At 40.4% G+C, this 21,438-nt stretch overlaps 1 protein-coding gene across 1 annotated transcript in view; it reads right to left on the bottom strand.

The window, feature by feature from the left end:
• Positions 1–21,438, bottom strand: part of LOC123995016 (cyclin-dependent kinase 19) — a 75,093-nt gene that overhangs the window by 37,013 nt on the left and 16,642 nt on the right. The window contains exons 3-4 of the mRNA XM_046298219.1: positions 9,129–9,239; positions 6,520–6,660 (exon numbers count right to left, since the gene is read on the bottom strand). Coding sequence (XP_046154175.1) covers positions 6,520–6,660; positions 9,129–9,239 — 252 coding nt within the window. The remainder of the gene's footprint in view (positions 1–6,519; positions 6,661–9,128; positions 9,240–21,438) is intronic.

Raw genomic sequence — 21,438 nt, 5'->3', positions numbered from 1 at the left:
CATGATAAAGTCTACACTGTTGGTTAAGGGCTTGTAAGTAAAGCATTTCACGGTAAAGTCTACACTGTTGGTGAAGGGCTTGTAAGTAAAGCATTTCATGGTAAAGTCTACACTGTTGGTTAAGGGCTTGTAAGTCAGCATTTCATGATAAAGTCTACACTGTTGGTTAAGGGCTTGTAAGTAAAGCATTTCATGATAAAGTCTACACTGTTGGTTAAGGGCTTGTAAGTAAAGCATTTCATGATAAAGTCTACACTGTTGGTTAAGGGCTTGTAAGTCAGCATTTCATGATAAAGTCTACACTGTTGGTGAAGGGCTTGTAAGTAAAGCATTTCATGATAAAGTCTACACTGTTGGTTAAGGGCTTGTAAGTAAAGCATTTCATGATAAAGTCTACACTGTTGGTGAAGGGCTTGTAAGTAAAGCATTTCATGATAAAGTCTACACTGTTGGTTAAGTGCTTGTATTCAGCATTTCATGATAAAGTCTACACTGTTGGTTAAGGGCTTTGTAAGTCAAGTAAAGTCTACACTGTTGGTTAAGTAAAAGTCTCAGCATTTCATGGTAAAGTCTACACTGTTGGTTAAGGGCTTGTAAGTCAGCATTTCATGATAAAGTCTACACTGTTGGTTAAGGGCTTGTAAGGCTTGTAAAGTCTACACTGCATTTCATGATAAAGTCTACACTGTTGGTTAAGGGCTTGTAAGTCAAGCATTTCATGATAAAGTCTACACTGTTGGTTGTAAGTTAAGCATTTCATGATAAAGTCTACACTGTTGGTTAAGTTGTAAGTCAGCATTTCATGATAAAGTCTACACTGTTGGTTAAGGGCTTGTAAGTCAGCATTTCATGATAAAGTCTACACTGTTGGTTAAGGGCTTGTAAGTCAGCATTTCATGATAAAGTCTACACTGTTGGTTAAGGGCTTGTAAGTAAACATTTCATGATAAAGTCTACACTGTTGGTTAAGGGCTTGTAAGTAAAGCATTTCATGATAAAGTCTACACTGTTGGTTAAGTGCTTGTAAGTAAAGCTTTCATGTAAAGTCTACACTGTTGGTTAAGGGCTTGTAAAGCATTTCATGATAAAGTCTACACTGTTGGTGAAGGGTCTTGTGGTTAAGTTGTAAGTAAAGCATTTCATGGTAAAGTCTACACTGTTGGTTAAGGGCTTGTAAGGCATTTCATGCTTGTTGGTTAAGTAAAGCATTTCATGATAAAGTCTACACTGTTGGTTAAGGGCTTGTAAGTAAAGCATTTCATGATAAAGTCTACACTGTTGGTGAAGGGCTTGTAAGTAATTTCATGATAAAGTCTACACTGTTGGTTAAGAAGGCATTTCATGATAAAGTCTACACTGTTGGTTAAGGGCTGCATTTCATGATAAAGTCTACACTGTTGGTTAAGGGCTTGTAAGTCAGCATTTCATGATAAAGTCTACACTGTTGGTTAAGGGCTTGTAAGCATTTCATGCATTTCATGATAAAGTCTACACTGTTGGTTAAGGGCTTGTAAGTAAAGCATTTCATGGTAAAGTCTACACTGTTGGTGAAGGGCTTGTAAGTAAAGCATTTCATGATAAAGTCTACACTGTTGGTTAAGTGCTTGTATAAAGCATTTCATGATAAAGTCTATGTTGGTTAAGTGCTTGTGATTTCAAAAGTCTACACTGTTGGTTAAGGGCTTGTAAGTCAGCATTTCATGATAAAGTCTACACTGTTGGTTAAGGGCTTGTAAGTCAGCATTTCATGATAAAGTCTACACTGTTGGTTAAGGGCTTGTAAGTAAAGCATTTCATGATAAAGTCTACACTGTTGGTTAAGGGCTTGTAAGTAAAGCATTTCATGGTAAAGTCTACACTGTTGGTTAAGGGCTTGTATTTTCATGATAAAGTCATGTTGGTTAAGGGCTTGTATGATTTCAAAAGTCTACACTGTTGGTTAAGGGCTTGTAAGTCAGCATTTCATGGTAAAGTCTACACTGTTGGTTAAGGGCTTGTAAGTCAGCATTTCATGATAAAGTCTACACTGTTGGTTAAGGGCTTGTAAGTCATTTCATGCATTTCATGCATTTCATGATAAAGTCTACACTGTTGGTTAAGGGCTTGTAAGTCAGCATTTCATGGTAAAGTCTACACTGTTGGTTAAGTTGCTTGTAAAGTCTTGTTGGTTAAGGCATTTCATGATAAAGTCTACACTGTTGGTGAAGGGCTTGTAAGTAAATTTCATGCATTTCATGATAAAGTCTACACTGTTGGTTAAGGGCTTGTAAGTAAAGCATTTCATGGTAAAGTCTACACTGTTGGTTAAGGGCTTGTAAGTAAAGCATTTCATGGTAAAGTCTACACTGTTGGTTAAGGGCTTGTATTCAGCATTTCATGATAAAGTCTACACTGTTGGTTAAGTGCTTGTATTCAGCATTTCATGATAAAGTCTACACTGTTGGTTAAGGGCTTGTAAGTAAAGCATTTCATGATAAAGTCTACACTGTTGGTTAAGGGCTTGTAAGTAAGCATTTCATGATAAAGTCTACACTGTTGGTGAAGGGCTTGTAAGTAAAGCATTTCATGGTAAAGTCTACACTGTTGGTTAAGGGCTTGTAAGTAAAGCATTTCATGATAAAGTCTACACTGTTGGTTAAGGGCTTGTAAGTCAGCATTTCATGGTAAAGTCTACACTGTTGGTTAAGGGCTTGTAAGTCAGCATTTCATGGTAAAGTCTACACTGTTGGTTAAGGGCTTGTAAGTCAGCATTTCATGGTAAAGTCTACACTGTTGGTTAAGGGCTTGTAAGTCAGCATTTCATGATAAAGTCTACACTGTTGGTTAAGGGCTTGTAAGTAAAGCATTTCATGATAAAGTCTACACTGTTGGTTAAGGGCTTGTATTCAGCATTTCATGATAAAGTCTACACTGTTGGTTAAGGGCTTGAAAGTCAGCATTTCATGATAAAGTCTACACTGTTGGTTAAGGGCTTGTATTTAGCATTTCATGATAAAGTCTACACTGTTGGTTAAGGGCTTGTATTCAGCATTTCATGATAAAGTCTACACTGTTGGTTAAGGGCTTGTATTCAGCATTTCATGATAAAGTCTACACTGTTGGTTAAGGGCTTGTATTCAGCATTTCATGATAAAGTCTACACTGTTGGTGAAGGGCTTGTAAGTAAAGCATTTCATGATAAAGTCTACACTGTTGGTGAAGGGTTGGTTAAGGGCTTGTAAGTAAAGCATTGTATTCAGCATTTCATGATAAAGTCTACACTGTTGGTTAAGGGCTTGTATTCAGCATTTCATGATAAAGTCTACACTGTTGGTTAAGGGCTTGTAAGTAAAGCATTTCATGATAAAGTCTACACTGTTGGTTAAGGGCTTGTATTCAGCATTTCATGATAAAGTCTACACTGTTGGTTAAGGGCTTGTAAGGGCTTGTAAGTCAGCATTTAGCATTTCATGATAAAGTCTACACTGTTGGTTAAGGGCTTGTATTTAGCATTTCATGATAAAGTCTACACTGTTGGTTAAGGGCTTGTAAGTCAGCATTTCATGATAAAGTCTACACTGTTGGTTAAGGGCTTGTATTTAGCATTTCATGATAAAGTCTACACTGTTGGTTAAGGGCTTGTATTCAGCATTTCATGATAAAGTCTACACTGTTGGTTAAGGGCTTGTATTTAGCATTTCATGATAAAGTCTACACTGTTGGTTAAGGGCTTGTATTCAGCATTTCATGATAAAGTCTACACTGTTGGTTAAGGGCTTGTATTCAGCATTTCATGATAAAGTCTACACTGTTGGTTAAGTGCTTGTATTCAGCATTTCATGATAAAGTCTACACTGTTGGTTAAGGGCTTGTAATCAGCATTTCATGATAAAGTCTACACTGTTGGTTAAGGGCTTGTAAGTCAGCATTTCATGATAAAGTCTACACTGTTGGTTAAGTGCTTGTATTTAGCATTTCATGATAAAGTCTACACTGTTGGTTAAGGGCTTGTAAGTAAAGCATTTCATGATAAAGTCTACACTGTTGGTTAAGTGCATTTCATGTAAAGTCTAGCATTTCATGATAAAGTCTACACTGTTGGTTAAGGGCTTGTAAGTAAGCATTTCATGGTAAAGTCTACACTGTTGGTTAAGGGCTTGTAAGTAAGCATTACACGGTAAAGTCTACACTGTTGGTGAAGGGCTTGTAAGTAAACATTTAATGGTAAAGTCTACACTGTTGGTTAAGGGCTTGTAAGAAAACATGTCATGGTAAAGTCTACACTGTTGGTTAAGGGCTTGTAAGTAAACATTTCATGGTAAAGTCTACACTGTTGGTTAAGGGCTTGTAAGTCAGCATTTCATGGTAAAGTCTACACTGTTGGTTAAGGGCTTGTAAGTCAGCATTTCATGGTAAAGTCTACACTGTTGGTTAAGGGCTTGTAAGTCAGCATTTCATGATAAAGTCTACACTGTTGGTTAAGGGCTTGTAAGTTAGCATTTCATGATAAAGTCTACACTGTTGGTTAAGGGCTTGTATTCAGCATTTCATGATAAAGTCTACACTGTTGGTTAAGGGCTTGTATTTAGCATTTCATGATAAAGTCTACACTGTTGGTTAAGGGCTTGTAAGTCAGCATTTCATGATAAAGTCTACACTGTTGGTTAAGGGCTTGTATTTTTCAGCATTTCATGATAAAGTCTACACTGTTGGTTAAGGGCTTGTATTCAGCATTTCATGATAAAGTCTACACTGTTGGTTAAGGGCTTGTATTCAGCATTTCATGATAAAGTCTACACTGTTGGTTAAGTGCTTGTATTCAGCATTTCATGATAAAGTCTACACTGTTGGTTAAGGGCTTGTAAGTCAAGCATTTCATGATAAAGTCTACACTGTTGGTTAAGGGCTTGTAAGTCAGCATTTCATGATAAAGTCTACACTGTTGGTTAAGTGCTTGTATTTAGCATTTCATGATAAAGTCTACACTGTTGGTTAAGGGCTTGTAAGTAAAGCATTTCATGATAAAGTCTACACTGTTGGTTAAGTGCTTGTATTCAGCATTTCATGATAAAGTCTACACTGTTGGTTAAGGGCTTGTAAGTAAGCATTTCATGGTAAAGTCTACACTGTTGGTTAAGGACTTGTAAGTAAAGCATTTCACGGTAAAGTCTACACTGTTGGTGAAGGGCTTGTAAGTAAACATTTAATGGTAAAGTCTACACTGTTGGTTAAGGGCTTGTAAGAAAACATGTCATGGTAAAGTCTACACTGTTGGTTAAGGGCTTGTAAGTAAACATTTCATGGTAAAGTCTACACTGTTGGTTAAGGGCTTGTAAGTCAGCATTTCATGGTAAAGTCTACACTGTTGGTTAAGGGCTTGTAAGTCAGCATTTCATGGTAAAGTCTACACTGTTGGTTAAGGGCTTGTAAGTCAGCATTTCATGGTAAAGTCTACACTGTTGGTTAAGGGCTTGTAAGTCAGCATTTCATGGTAAAGTCTACACTGTTGGTTAAAGGCTTGTAAGTAAACATTTCATGGTAAATTCTACACTGTTGGTTAAGGGCTTGTAAGTAAACATTTCATGGTAAAGTCTACACTGTTGGTTAAGGGCTTGTAAGTAAACATTTCATGGTAAAGTCTACACTGTTGGTTAAGGGCTTGTAAGTAAACATTTCATGGTAAAGTCTACACTGTTGGTTAAGGGCTTGTAAGTACTTTCATGTTGGTTAAGGGCTTGTAAGTAAAGCATTTCATGATAAAGTCTACACTGTTGGTTAAGAGCTTGTAAAGTCTACACTGTTGGTTAAGGGCTTGTAAGTAAGCATTTCATTTCATGATAATGTCTACACTGTTGGTTAAGGGCTTGTAAGTCAGCATTTCATGATAAAGTCTACACTGTTGGTTAAGGGCTTGTAAGTCAGCATTTCATGATAAAGTCTACACTGTTGGTTAAGTAAGGGCTTGTAAGTCAGCATTTCATGTAAAGTCTACACTGATAAAGTCTACACTGTTGGTTAAGGGCTTGTAAGTCAGCATTTCATGATAAAGTCTACACTGTTGGTTAAGGGCTTGTAAGTCAGCATTTCATGATAAAGTCTACACTGTTGGTTAAGGGCTTGTAAGTAAGCATTTCATGATAAAGTCTACACTGTTGGTTAAGGGCTTGTAAGTAAGCATTTCATGATAAAGTCTACACTGTTGGTTAAGGGCTGCACTGTTGGTTAAGGGCTTGTAAGGCAGCATTTCATGATAAAGTCTACACTGTTGGTTAAGGGCTTGTAAGTAAGCATTTCATGATAAAGTCTACACTGTTGGTTAAGGGCTTGTAAGTAAGCATTTCATGATAAAGTCTACACTGTTGGTTAAGGGCTGCACTGTTGGTTAAGGGCTTGTAAGGCAGCATTTCATGATAAAGTCGACATTTGTTGTATTCGGTGCATGTGGCAAATAAAGTTTGATTTGATTTGATCAGTGGTTGAGGTGTCAGTGAGCAGGTGTAGCAACACTGTAAATGGACACTGATACTACGCTCTACTCACCAGATCCCTGTGAAGCACCCAGTTGGCATGAAGGTAATGGATCCCGTCCAGAATCTGATATAGGAGAGACTTGACCATCCCTCTCGGCAGCTGCATGGGCTTCTTATTGGCCTTGGAGGCTCGGTGGAACTTGATGATGTGCTGAAAGGAGATCAGAGGGAGTGGTGTAGAGAAATGTATCAAGCAAGAGACTGAAAACACCTAGGTTTCACAATATACACTACCACTTAGAAAGGTCACTTAGATACGTCCTTGATTTTGAAAGAAAAGCACATTTTTTGTCCTTTAAAATAACATCAAATTGATCAGAAATATAGTGTGCACATTGTTAATGTTGTAAATTACTATTGTAGCTGGAAACGGCTGGTTTTTAATGGAATATCTACATAGTTGTACAGAGGCCCATTTTCAGTAACTATCACTCATGTGTTCCAATGGCACATTGTGTTAGCTAATCCAAGTTTACCATTTTAAAAGGCTACATGTTCACGAGAGAACCAGTTTGCAATTATGTTAGCACAGCTGAAAACTGTTGTCCTGATTTTTTTTTTTTAACCTTTATTTTTACCTTTATTTAACTAGGCAAGTCAGTTAAGAACAAATTCTTATTTTCAATGACTGCCTATGAACAGTGGGTTAACTGCCTGTTCAGGGGAAGAATGACAGATTTGTACCTTGTCAGCTCGGGGATTTGAACTTGCAACCTTTCGGCTGCTAGTCCAACGCTCTAACCACTAGGCTACCCTGCCGCCCCATAGAAAGAGGAGTGGGAGGCCCCGGTGCACATCTGAGCAAGAGGACAAGTACATTAGTGTCTAGTTTGAGAAACAGACGCCTCACAAGTCCTCAACTGGCAGATTCATTAAAAAGTACCCACAAAACACCAGTCTCAACGTCAGTGAAGAGGCGACTCTGGGATGCTGGCCTTCTAGGCAGAATTGCAAAGAAAAAGCCATATCTCAGACTGGCCAATAAAAAGAAAAGACTAAGATGGGCAAAAGAACACAGACACTGGACAGAGGAACTTTGCCTAGGCCAGCATTACGGAGTCACCTCTCCACTGTTGACGTTGAGACTGGTGTTTTGAGGGAACTATTTAATGAATCTGCCAGTTGAGGAACTGTGAGGCGTCTGTTTCTCAAACTAGACACTAATGTACTTGTCCTCTTGCTCAGTTGTGCACCGGGGCCTCCCACTCCTCTTTCTATTCTGGTTAGAGCCAGTTTGCACTGTTCTGTGAAGGGAGTAGTACACAGAGTTGTACGAGATCTTCAGTTTCTTGGCAATTTCTCGCATGGAATAGCCTTCATTTCTCAGAACAAGAACAGACTGACGAGTTTCAGAATAAAGTCCTTTGTTTCTGGCCATTTTGAGCCTGTAATCGAATCCACAAATGCTGATGCTCCAGATACTCAACTAGTCTAAAGAAGGCCAGTTTTATTGTTTCTTTAATCAGGACAACAGTGTTCAGCTGTGCTAACATAATTGCAAAATAGTTTTCTAATGATCTATTAGCCTTTTAAAATGATAAACTTGGATTAGGTAACACAACGTGCTATTGGAACACAGGAGTGATGGTTGCTGATAATGGGCCTCGGTACGCCTTATTTAGATATTCCATTAAAAATCAGCCGTTTCCAGCTACAATAGTCATTTACAACATTAACAATGTCTACACTGTATTTCTGGTCAATTTGATGTTATTTTAAAATGGACAAAAAAATATGTCCTTTCTTTCAAAAACAAAAACATTTCTAAGTGACTCCAAACTTTTGAACGGTAGCATACATACATACATACATACATACATACATACATACATACATACATACATACATACATACATACATACATACATACATACATACATACATACATACATACATACATACATACATACATACATACATACATACATACATACATACATACATACATACATACATACATACATACATACATACATACATACATACATTGTACATACATACATACATACATACATACATACATACATACATACATACATACATACATACATACATACATACATACATACATACATACATACATACATACATACATACATACATACATACATACATACATACATACATACATACATACATACATACATACATACATACATACATACATACATACATACATACATACATACATACATACATACATACATACATGGTTACATACATACATACATACATACATACATACATACATACATACATACATACATACATACATACATACATACATACATACATACATACATACATACATACATACATACATACATACATACATACATACATACATACATACATACATACATACATACATACATACATACATACATACATACATACATACATACATACATACATACATACATACATACATACATACATACATACATACATACATACATACATACATACATACATACATACATACATACATACATACATACATACATGGTACAGACCGGAAAACATCAAGAACAAAGATGAAACAACCAACAGAACAAGTTGATGACACATCCAAACAAAAACAGGTTGTCTAACTGGCGGTCATGATGAATCACTCACCCAGAGATCATGCTCGGCATAGTCGAAAAGGAGCCAGACCTTTCGGTCACTGTGGGACAGGAACACTTTCTGCAGGGCGATCACGTTGGGGTGTTTCAGCTCTCGTAGCAGCTGGAACACACAGCAAGAGGTTACATGAATCTCCAATAGCAAAGAACACCTCTTTCAATGCATATTTATTAGCCCACTGTGCACACACTGGTTAATTCAAAGTTGTTTCCACATCATTTCAATGAAATGAAATTGAACCAATGTGGAATAGATGATGAATTGACGTCTATGACCAGTGGGAACTTGCGAATTGCGAATTATTGCACTGACAAGAGTCATTCATGTCATTCAGGGTTAAAACATGAACTTTGAAAAATGACAGTAAATCAGGTACATCAAGAATAACAGGAAACATTAAGTTTCCTGAGTTAGAATAGATTAGACTCTCCACTACCCGTTCATCCATCCACATACATGAGTTTGTTTTGTTACCAGGAACATATCTTTGCAACAGTCCACTACTCACAATTATCCTGTGTTCACAATATAATGACACAGCTGGTGTCCCTAATAGCAAGTCACACTGGCTGACATGACACAAACGATTGGCTTTCCATAAGCAAGTTGGCGTGTGTTATGCTTCTGTTTTATGATGTTATATGATGGTATACAGTGTTAAACCAATGTTGATACTTACATGATACTTACATTTTTTAATTTTTTATATTTAACCTTTATTTTACTAGACAAGTCAGTTAAGAACAAATTCTTATTTACAATGACGGCCCAACAGTGGGTTAACTGCCTTGTTCAGGGCAGAACAACAGATTTTTACCTTGTCAGCTCGGGGATTCGATCTAGCAACCTTTTGGTTACTGGCACAACGCTCTCAACACTAGGCTACCTGCCGCCCCAAATATATAGCCTAGCCCTTTTCATAGAATGTCCCCATAATCTGTTGGGTTTAAGCCAATCAGAAGACAAAGAAGAAGAAAAAAATCCCAATAAGAAGACAGTGGCAGAATAAATTCAACCACACCTTAGTTTCATCATAAAATCAGAGAGCAACACCTCCCCACAAACAAACAGTTACATGACTTAATACAGCATGGTCAAGCAAGTTAATGTTTGACATTTTTGGACTACTAAACAACTATTGACTTAAAACCTGAGAGTTACCACAAGTCACAAAAAAAACAGTTGCTGCCAAGGCAGAGAAATATGTTAGTGCCGAATGAGCTAAAGACAAAACAGTAAATCATTTAACATCCCTACACCACCACACATCCACAACACAAAATGTTCAATACCACCATACAACAATATCACAATGTGTGCGTGCGTATGCATGTGTCTGTACCTTTGTGTGTGTCTCTTCCACAGTCCCCATTGTTCCATGAGGTGTATTTTTATCTGATTCTACTGCTTGCATTAGTTACCTGATGTGAAATAGAGATCATTGTAGTCATGGTTCTATGTAGTAATGTGCACCTCCCATAGTCTGTTCTGGAGTTGGGGACTGTGAAGAGACCTCTGGTGGCATGTCTTGTGTGGTATGCATGGGTGTCCGAGCTGTGTGCTAGCATTTTAAAACAGACAGCTCTGTACATACACCTCTTCCAAAAACAATGAATGATGAAGTCACTTCCACTTTGAGCCATGAGAGATTGACATGCATGCAATTAATGTTAGCTCTCTGTGTACTTAAAGGTAATCCCTGTTATGAGCCAACTGAAATTTTCCCAAGTCCCTCTTTGTGGCACCTGAACACACTACTGAACAGCAGTCCAGGTGCGACAAAACTAAGGCCTGTAGGACCTGCCTTGTTGATAGTGTTGTTTATAAGGCAGAACAGTGCCTTACCATGGACAGACTTCTCCCCATCCTAGATTAACTGAATCAAGCAATTATTAACTCATTAACCTGGGGCACCATGGGAAAACTAGTTTTTATTGAGTTTCTATTTCCCAAATTAAGTCAAAGTATATCAGAATATCCATTTTACAACAGCCGCTAATTAACAAGTTGCCTCTACCAATCTCGTTTTGAACGTCGTATAGCCCGTGAATCTGCACGGACCCGGGTCTCACCAATGAATTCGTTCCACACCAATCTTAGTTGAATATTTATTTACTAAAAAGCTCAAATGATGATAAAAGATACACATAGACAAAAACACATTATAGGCTATTGATTAGAACTAAGTATAACGGGCCAACACACTATGGCGCGTGTTACCCACGATGGAAATTTCAATAGAGAGAGAAAACAAAGTACACAAGAGAAATATACATTTGGGTGAATTTGTCAGCTATGCTATTCTAACCCTAGCCTTGCCCCAAACTGCCGCTCTTATGGGTCAGAATATAATTATGTAATTACGTGGGGATGATCTCCGTGGATTCTCTGCGTAGGCCTTCAGCTGTTCGATGACGCGCTACTCTGGCGCACCTCTCTGAGAGTCCTCCCGATGTCAGTGTACTTTTGGGCTTAGGAGTCTGTTCCCTCACCCTTTGCTCTGGAAGGGGTTTCTGAGGACAGACAGCTCTGTAGCTCACAGCATAGGAATGAAACCCTTTAGATACCACAATTCGATGGGAGATGGAGGCTAGGTGGTTCGACTTGAATTCACCCGCTTAGACACAGCTACTCATCCGTAGCTTAGGTAGAAAAGGATTTTCGTTTATTTTTTAGACCTTGCTGCAGCTGGGGTTACCTAGTCCTCCTGTAAATTCTATACTCACAGGTTTTATACCCTTGGGTCAGAAGTGGGCGTAACCGCCTTTAGGGCAATTTTCTGGGCGTACCAAGTTAATGAGGCAAGGTCTAGATTTGATTCAAATCCAAATTTAACCAACTTAACATTTCATCTTCCCCAAAACATTCTCTTTGATTTGGATATTTACTATATAATGTACAATGTATAAACATCAAACATATACTAGGAAAACTCTTCACATTACAATGTTTTCGTAATAACGTAATCTATTAACCTTTAATAACAAAACAAAAATGACATACATTTTCATATTCCATCTATCGTCATGACCACCATTGTGGCTGACGGAAACCATTGTTCCAAAGTCCCTTTATTTCATGTTTAATGTTCTGAGGCTGGTTCTCCATAGTAACAGGACAAAGGAATTTGTCTGTAGCCTGAGATTTACCAGGGGCGTGAGGGTTTATAAAACCCCCCACATCTTCAGACCCCTATATCTCTCCTCCTCTGTTGGGGTTGAGAGATAATCTGTAGGGTTGTGATCTCCTGTAACCTGACCTGGTCAGGACATTCATAACAACAGCTACCCTGGGGAATTCCTGATTCTACCTGGATTATGTTTGAGAGGCTTCCATGAAAGATCACCCTCCGTGTTCTGTTAAACAAGTAACTCTTTATCCAAATTATAGCAGTGAGTGTAAAGCCCTTATACATACGTTTTTCCAGCAGCAGACTATGATCGATAATGTCCAAAGCTGCACTGAAGTCTAACAAAACAGTCCCCGCAATCATTTTATCAATAATTTCCCTCAGCCAATCATCAGTCATTTGTGTAAGTGCTGTGCTTGTTGAGTGTCCTTTCCTATAAGTGTGCGAAAAGTCGGTTGTTTACTGTGAAATAGCATTGTATCTGGTCTAACACAATATTTTCCAGAAGTTTACTAAGGGTTGGTAACAGGCTGATTGGTCGGCCATTTGAGCCAGTAAAGGGGGCTTTACTATTCTTGGGTACCGGAATGACTTTCACTTCCCTCCAGGCCTGGGGGCACACACTTTCTAGTCGGCTTAAATTGAAGATGTGGCAAATAGGAGTGGCAATATCACCCGCTATTATCCTCAGTAATTTTCCATCCAGATTGTCAGACCCCGGTGGCTTGTCATTGTTGATAGACAACAATAACTTTTTCACCTCTTCCACAATGACTTTATGGGATTCAAAAGTATAATTTTTGTCTTTCATAATTTGGTCAGATATACTTGCATGTGTAGTGTCAGTGTTTGTTGCTGGCATGTTTGTTTATCACTCAATTTCAGTCTTCCTTTTTGTTTAATTTTCTTTTCTCAGTTGAATGAAGTCAAGCCCATGGTTTGTCTCTTTATCGGTTAGGTGTTCCGGTGAGCTAGGACATGAGAGATTTATAACAGGCATAAAAAGTAGCCTCCAGCATGTAGGACACCTGTTATACTTGATGCACCTGATTAGTGAAATTTTTCAAGGTTCATGTCTTAACCTTGAATGACATGAATGACTCTTGTCAGTGCAATAATTCACAATGTGTTCCCACTGGGCAGAGTTGTCAATTCAACGTCTATTTCACATTGGTTAGATGTAATTTCATTGAAACAACATTGAATTAACCAGTGTTCACACAGTTTTGTAAATAACCGCTGGTGCACTATATCTAAGGAAGTCTCGAGCTATTTCTCGCCTGAGGTTGTGTATATCATGATAAGCTGTAGATCACACTGCCTACCGAGAGAGTTCTCATCTGTTATCTTCATAGCTGTTTACATACCACCTTTGTCAGTCAGAGGTACCAAGATACAATTGAATTAGCTGTATTCCGCCATAAGCAAACAAGCAAACAAGAAAACGCTACACCCAGAGGCGACGCTCCTAGTAGCCGGAGACTTTAATGCAGGGAAACTTAAATCAGTTTTACCAAATTTCTAATCAGCATGTTAAATGTGCAACCAGAGGGAAATTAACTCTGGACCACCTATACTCCACACACAGAGATGCATACAAAGCTCTCCCTCGCCCTACATTTGGCAAATCTGACCATAATTTCATCCTCCTGATTCCTGCTTACAAGCAACAATTAAAGCAGGAAGCACCAGTGAAGCAGATGCTCAGCTACAGGACTGTTTTGCTAGCACAGACTGGAATATGTTATGGGATTCCTCCAATGGCATTTTTGGAGTACACCACACCTGTCATTGGCTTCATCAATAAGTGCATTGAGGACGTCGTCCCCACAGTGACTGTACGTACATACTAGAGGTCGACCGATTAATCGGAATGGCCGATTAATTAGGGCCAATTTAAAGTTTTCATAACAATCGTTAATCAGCATTTTTGGACAAGGATTATGACCAATTACATTGCAAACCACGAGGAGACTGCGTGGCAGGCTGACTACCTGTTATGTGAGTGCAGCAAGGAGCCAAGGTAAGGTGCTAGCTAGCATTAAATTTATCTTATAGAAAACACTCAATCTTAACATAATCACTAGTTAACTACACATGGTTGATGATATTACTAGCTTATCTAGCTTGTCCTGCGTTGCATATAATCGATGCGGTGCCTGTTAATTTATCATTGAATCACAGCCTACTAAGACAAATGGGTGATTTAACAAGTGCATTTGAGAAAAAAGCACTGTCGTTGCACCAATGTGTACCTAACCATAAACATCAACGCCTTTCTTAAAATCAATACACAAGTAAATATTTTTAATCCTGCATATTTAGTTAACATTGCCTGCTACCATGAATTTATTTTAACTAGGGAAATTGTGTCATTTCCCTTGCGTTCTATGCAACAGAGTCAGGGTATATGCAGCAGTTTGGGCCGCCTGGCTCGTTGCGAACTGTGTGAAGACCATTTCTTCCTAACAAAGACAACCAACTTCGCCAAACAGGGGATGATTTAACAAAAGCGCATTTGCGAAAAAAGCACAAATGTACCTAACCATAAACATCAATGCCTTTCTTAAAATCAATTCACAGAACTTTATATTTTTTTAAACCTGCATATTTAGTTAAAATAAATTCATGTTAGCAAGCAATATTAACTAGGCAAATTGTGTCACTTCTCTTGTGTTCATTGCACGCAGAGTCTGGGTATATGCCTGGCTTGTTGCGAACTAATTTGCCAGAATTGTACATAATTATGACATAACATTGAAGGTTGTGCAATGTAACAGGGATATTTAGACTTAGGGATGCCACCGGTTAGATAACATACGGAACGATTCCGTATTTCACTGAAATAATAATAATAATGAAATAATAAAAGTTATATTTTCGAAATGATGGTTTCCGGATTTGACCATATTAATGACCTAAGGCTCGTATTTCTGTGTGTTATTATATTATAATTAAGTCGGTCGACCTCTAGTATATACCCCAACCAGAAGCCATGGATTACAGGCAACATTCGCACTGGGCTAAAGGCTAGAGCTGCCGCTTTCAAGGAGCGGGACCCGGAAGTTTATAAGAAATCCCGCTATGCCCTCCGACGAACCATCAAACAGGCAAAGCGTCAATACAGGACTAAGATCGAGTCGTACAACACTGGCTCGGAAGCCCGTCGGATGTGGCAGTGCTTGCAACCATTACAGACTACAAAGGGAAGCACCTCTATGCTCGCTTCGAGGCAAAAATCACTGAAACATGCATGAGAGCACCAGCTGTACCGGAAGACTGTGTGATCACACTCTCCGCAGCCGATGTGAGTAAGACCTTTAGACATGTCAACATTCACAAGGCCGGAGGGCAAGACGGATAACCGGGATGTGTACTGCGAGCATGCGCTGACCAACTAGCAAGTGTCTTCACTGACTTTTCCAACCTCTTTTTGACCGAGTCGAACACCAACATGTTTTAAGCAGACCACCATAGTACCTGTGACCAAGAACACTAAGGTAACCTGCCTAAATGACTACCAACGCATAGCACTCACGTCTGTAGCCATGAGGTGCTTTGAAAGGCTGGTCATGGCTCACATCAACACCATCATCCCAGAAACCCTATACCCACTCCAATTTGCATACCGCCCCAACAGACCCACAGATGATGCATTCTCTATTGCATTCCACACTTCCCTTTCCCACCTGGACAGAAGGAACACCTATGTGAGAATGCTATTCATTGACTACAGCTCAGCATTCAACACCATAGTGCACTCAAAGCTCATCAATAAGCTAAGGGCCCTGGGACTAAACACCTCCCTCTACAACGCAACAGGATCCTGGACTTCCTGACGGTCCGCCCCCAGGTGGTAAGGGTAGGTAACAACACATCCGCCACACTGATCCTCAACACAGGGGTCCCTCAGGGGTGCATGCTCAGCCCCCTTCTGTACTCCCTGTTCACTCATGACTGCACGGCCAGGCACGAAATAACACCATCACTCGATTTACCGATGATACAACAGTGGTAGGCCTGATCACCGACAACAATGAGACAGCCTATAGGGAGGAGTTCAGAGAGCTGGCAGTGTGGTGCCAGGACAACAACCTCTCCCGCAACGTGATTAAGACAAAGCAGATTATTGTGGACTACAGGACAAAGAGGATGGAGCATTCTCATCGACGGGGCTGCAGTGGAGCAGGTTGAGAGCTTCAAGTACCTTGGTGTCCACATCACCAACAAACTAACATGGTCCAAGCATACCAAGACAGTCGTGAACCGGGCACGACAAAACCTATTCCCCCTCAGGAGACTGAAAGGATTTGGCATGGGTCCTCAGATCCTCAAAAGTTTATACTGCTGCACTATCGAGAGCATCACTGCCTGGTATGGCAACTGCTCGGCCTCCGACCGCAAGGTACTACAGAGGGTAGTGCGAACGGCCCAGTACATCACTAGTGCCAAGCTTCCTGCCATCCAGGACCTCTATACCAGGCTTTGTCAGAGGAATGCCTTAACAACTGTCAAAGACTCCAGTCACCCTAGTCAAAGACTGTTTTCCCTGATACCGCACAACAAGCAGTACTGGAGTGCCAAGTCTTGGTCTAAGAAGCTTCTAAGCAGCTTCTACCCCCAAGCCATAAGACTCCTGAACATCTATTCAAATGGTTACCCAGACTATTTGCATTGGTTAGGGGCTCGTAAGTAAGCAATTCCCTGTAAGGTCTACACCTGTTGTATTCGGCGCATGTGACTAATACATTTTGATTTGATTTGTTTTTTGGTATCTTTTAGTTGTCACTGCACACATTGGTTAAATCAACGTTGTTTCCACATCATTTCAATGAAATGTCATGAACTTTAAAAAATTACACTAATTAGGTGCATCAAGTATAACAGGTTTCCTGCATGCTGTAGCCTACTGTTTATGCCTGATAGAAAATATAATGCCCTGGCTTACCGGAACACCTAACCTATAAAAGGTCAAAAACCATGGGCTTGACTTCATTCAACTGACAAATGCCGTGCTTCTACACCTGCATTGTTTCTTTACAGCACTTTGATATATCAGCTGATGTAAGAAGGGCTATATAAATACATTTGATTTGATTTGAAATGGTAATTAAATTAAAGGAAGACTGAAATTGATTGAAATTCATGAGGGATTTCCACACCACTTTAATCAGATGAGGGAATATGTGTTGTCGTTGTGAACTCTCCATCCCACTTCAACCATCAGGTTATGCAGCCAGCCCAGCCCAGAGCTGTGTTTCCATGGATTTATTCCATAAAAGGGATGGCCCTGCGTGTGTTAACTGCTCTAGTCTGTCCACTGAACACTGTGTGCCATACTAATGGGTCCAAAGCCGATGTTCCAGCGCCACTGTCGCAGGTAACTCAGCCCCAGCACAGCTGTGTCAGAGACACAGCACCCCAGGTCTGTCTTCACTTTACAGTACTAACATAAAGACAATGTATTACTGCACTAAGATAATGACATTACACTCCTACAATCTCAGCTGTTTCTCTTCATATTCATCTCTCCCAGCTTCTTTTGTCAGCGGAGGCACTCTCGGACAAAGAACTGAATCCATAATCAATCGAGCCCTTTAGATAGACTACGATGTCGATGTCGATGGGGGAGGGCGTGTGTGTGTGTGTGTGTGTGGAGAGAAAGAGCTAAAACGGTCCGTAATCCAGCTATCCAGTGAATGAATTATTCACCCATAGGGCTAATGTGATTACTCTGTCACCGGGCCTGAAATCCCATGGAATAATACACATAAACTTGCTCTACCGGTTGTCTGTGTGGTTTGTCCTTCTGCTGCTCGAAGATTAAGACAAAATATCAACAGAGTAGTGTTATTAACCCGACTTTCAGTACACTGGTGTGTATACTGGTTTGTACCTCTGGTTTTTAGTTTCCATACTGATGTAATTCGCACACGCAAACACTTGCACAGTATGGCTGAGCCTCTGGTTGCACACTTCCAGCTTGTTGCGAGGAAACGTGCTTCGGTCGACGAAATTAGGTTACATTTGGCTATTGTTTACATATTGTGCATCACGTGCAATGAATCAAGAGATTGAAAATATAAGCGACAGACCATACCAGTGCCACAAAAAGTCAGGTAAACAACACTTTCCCGTGGATACCCTCTCTACCTCCTGCTGCTGCTAAAATGACCAAGCGCACGGACAACCGGGAAAGTCACCTCAAACATAATTTTATTCAACATTCTGGCTTGTAGAGACCTATTGAGTCTTTTCCCCAGCAACATCCTTCAGACTGATAGCCATGGAGTAACCATGGTAACAGTGATGTTTGGGCAAGGGCACGGACGGCTATAATTTCAGAGTGTCCACCCGACACAGACAGAGAGGGTTACAGCCAGGTGGGGGAAGCTCTCTGCATTGACCTTGTGCTATATCATGCACACACCAGAGCACACACAGTCTCCCCCTCGGTTCTACCCGCAAGGCGGGCTAGTACTACAGTAGTGAGCTTTAAAAAAGTGACGAGGGGGGTGAACAGTGAACACAGAGCAGGGGGAATAATGCTGTGATTGTATGCAGCATGTTTGATTTGGCTTTTGGATGGGGGAAATGAGGAGGGTTATTGAGGTTTGTGTTTAAATCACAGCCTAATCCCTGGGTTATCACATGGCATTGTGCTAATGAGCCCTGGGTTTAGAGGCAGACTACAGGCAGAACCCCGGCTCTGTGACGCTGGCCACGCTGACTGGACTCAAAGAGCCACAAGGACTAGCCGCCCACACAAGACTAATGGTGGTTTGTAGGTCTGGCACAGTTATTGTATAACCGCGTAACCAACGGTTATGGATGAAGACTGCAATGAAAATAAAATAACCCATTTTATGTCAACGAACAGCTGACTCAAGACGGGGCAGACATTCGTGACATTGAATCTGTTTCTGCGGTAACATGGACTCTTAACTACTTGATGAAACATTGTTGCTCCTTGCTGAAACAAGCAGCAGCACACATAGAAATAGAATGAATAGAACGTGCTTGGACCCTCTAACCCTGGAAATATGACTGGTAAACTCATGGGTACAATCTCAATGGCTGTCTGGTATTGGGATGCAATAGTTTGAACATAAGATTGAGTTTATGTTCATTCAGATAATGTTAACTGCTGTGGCTCATGCAATATAATGTCTTTTTTGTAATGTCAGTTGGGTTGAATCAACAAACCACAGCACATATTGATGGGTATACTACCTGCTTTTACTTCCTTGGGGACCACCATTCTATTTGTTCTATTTTTATGGCAGCATTTTGAAGGTTATTATACCACATTACCAAAAAATATGTGAACACCTGCTCTTCAAACATCTCATTCCAAAATCATAGGCATTAATATGGAGTTGGTGCCCCCCTTTTCTGCTATAACAGCCTTCACTCTTCTGGGATGGCTTTCCACTCGATGTTGGAACATTGCTGACGGGACTCGCTACCATTCAGCTACAAGAGCCGTAGTGAGGTCGGGCACTGATGTTGGGCAATTGGGCATGGCTCGCAGTCAGCATTCCAATTCATCCCAAAGGTGTTTGATAGGGTTGAGGTCAGGGCTTTGTGCAGGCCAGTCAAGTTCCAGTCTTCCACACCGATCTCGACAAACCATTTCTGTATGGACCTCGCTTTGTGCACGGGAGCATTTTCATGCTGAAACAGGAAAGGGCCTTCGCCAAACTGTTGACACAAAGTTGGAAGCACAGAATCGTCTAGAATCATTGTATGCTGTAGTGTTAAGATTTCCCTTCACTGGAACTAAGGGGCCTAGCCCGAACCATGAAAAACCACCCCAGTCCATTTTTCCTCCTCCACCAATCTTTACAGTTGGCACCATAGTAGCGTTCTCCTGGCATCTGCCAAAACGAGATTTGTCAGTCGGACTGCCAGATGGTGAAGCATCACTCCAGAGAACACGTTTCCACTGCTCCAGAGTCCAACGGCAGCAAGCTTTACACCACTCCAGCCGACGCTTCACATTGCGCACGTTGATCTTACGCCTCGCTCACACCGACAGTGTCATTGCATTTTGGTACACCAGAAGTACATTCCTTTCCAATAAAAAGCTGTGTTTGCCATGCAGCATTGCGATGTAGAGGCAAATGCAGTGTGTTCTGTGTGGTGCATAAGTTGTTATTCTTGAACGTATGGATCAAACTGTATGCGTCGACAGCTTCACAGAAATGGTAGCAGAAGGTGAATGTTAAAACTTTCGTTGCGTACATATTCAAAGGATGCAGCGTACCATTTTACGTAACGACGCTGTCGGTGTGATCGAGGTGTTAGGCTTGTGGGAGACTGCTCGGCCATGTTAACCCATTTCATGACGCTCCCGATGAACAGTTCTTGTGCTGACGTTGCTTCCAGAAGCAGTTTGGAACTCGGGAGTGAGTGTTGCAACCGAAGACAGACAATATTTACGCTCTATGTACTTCAGCACTCTGCAGTCCCGTTCTGTGAGCTTGTGTGGCCTTCTAGACATTTCCACTTCATTACAGCACTTACAGTTGACCGGGGCAGCACTAGCAGGGCAGACATTTGACGAACTGACTTGTTGGAAAGCTGACATCCTATGACAGTGCCACGTTGAATGTCACTGAGCACTTTAGTAAGGCCATTCTACTGCCAATGTTTGTTTTATGGAGCTTGCATGGCTGTATGCTTGATTTTATACACCGGTCAACAACGGGTGTGTCTGAAATAGCCAAATCTACTAATTTGAAGGCGTGTCCACATACTTTTGAATATACAGTTGAAGTCGGAAGTTTACATACACCTTAGCCAAATACATTTAAATTCAGTTTTTAACAATTCATGACATTTAATCCTGGTAAGAAATTCCCTGTCTTAAGTCAGTTAGGATCATCACTTTATTTCAAGAATGTGAAATGTCAGAATAATAGTGGAGAGAATTATTTACTTCAGCTTTTATTTCTTTCATCACATTCCCAGTGGGTCAGAAGTTTACATACACTCATTTAGTATCTGGTAGCATTGCCTTTAAATTCTTTAACTTGGGTCAAACATTTTGGGTAACCTTTCACAAGCTTCCCACAATAAGGTTGGGAGAATTTTGGCCCATTCCTCCTGACAGAGCTGGTGGAACTGAGTCAGGTTTGTAGGCCTCCTTGCTCGCACAGGCTTTTT

The sequence above is a fragment of the Oncorhynchus gorbuscha genome, linkage group LG14 (assembly GCF_021184085.1).
Source record: "Oncorhynchus gorbuscha isolate QuinsamMale2020 ecotype Even-year linkage group LG14, OgorEven_v1.0, whole genome shotgun sequence".
NCBI classification, from domain to species: domain Eukaryota; kingdom Metazoa; phylum Chordata; class Actinopteri; order Salmoniformes; family Salmonidae; genus Oncorhynchus; species Oncorhynchus gorbuscha.
The sequence above is the reverse complement of the archived record's forward strand: the minus strand, read 5'-3'. Positions and strand labels throughout refer to the sequence as shown.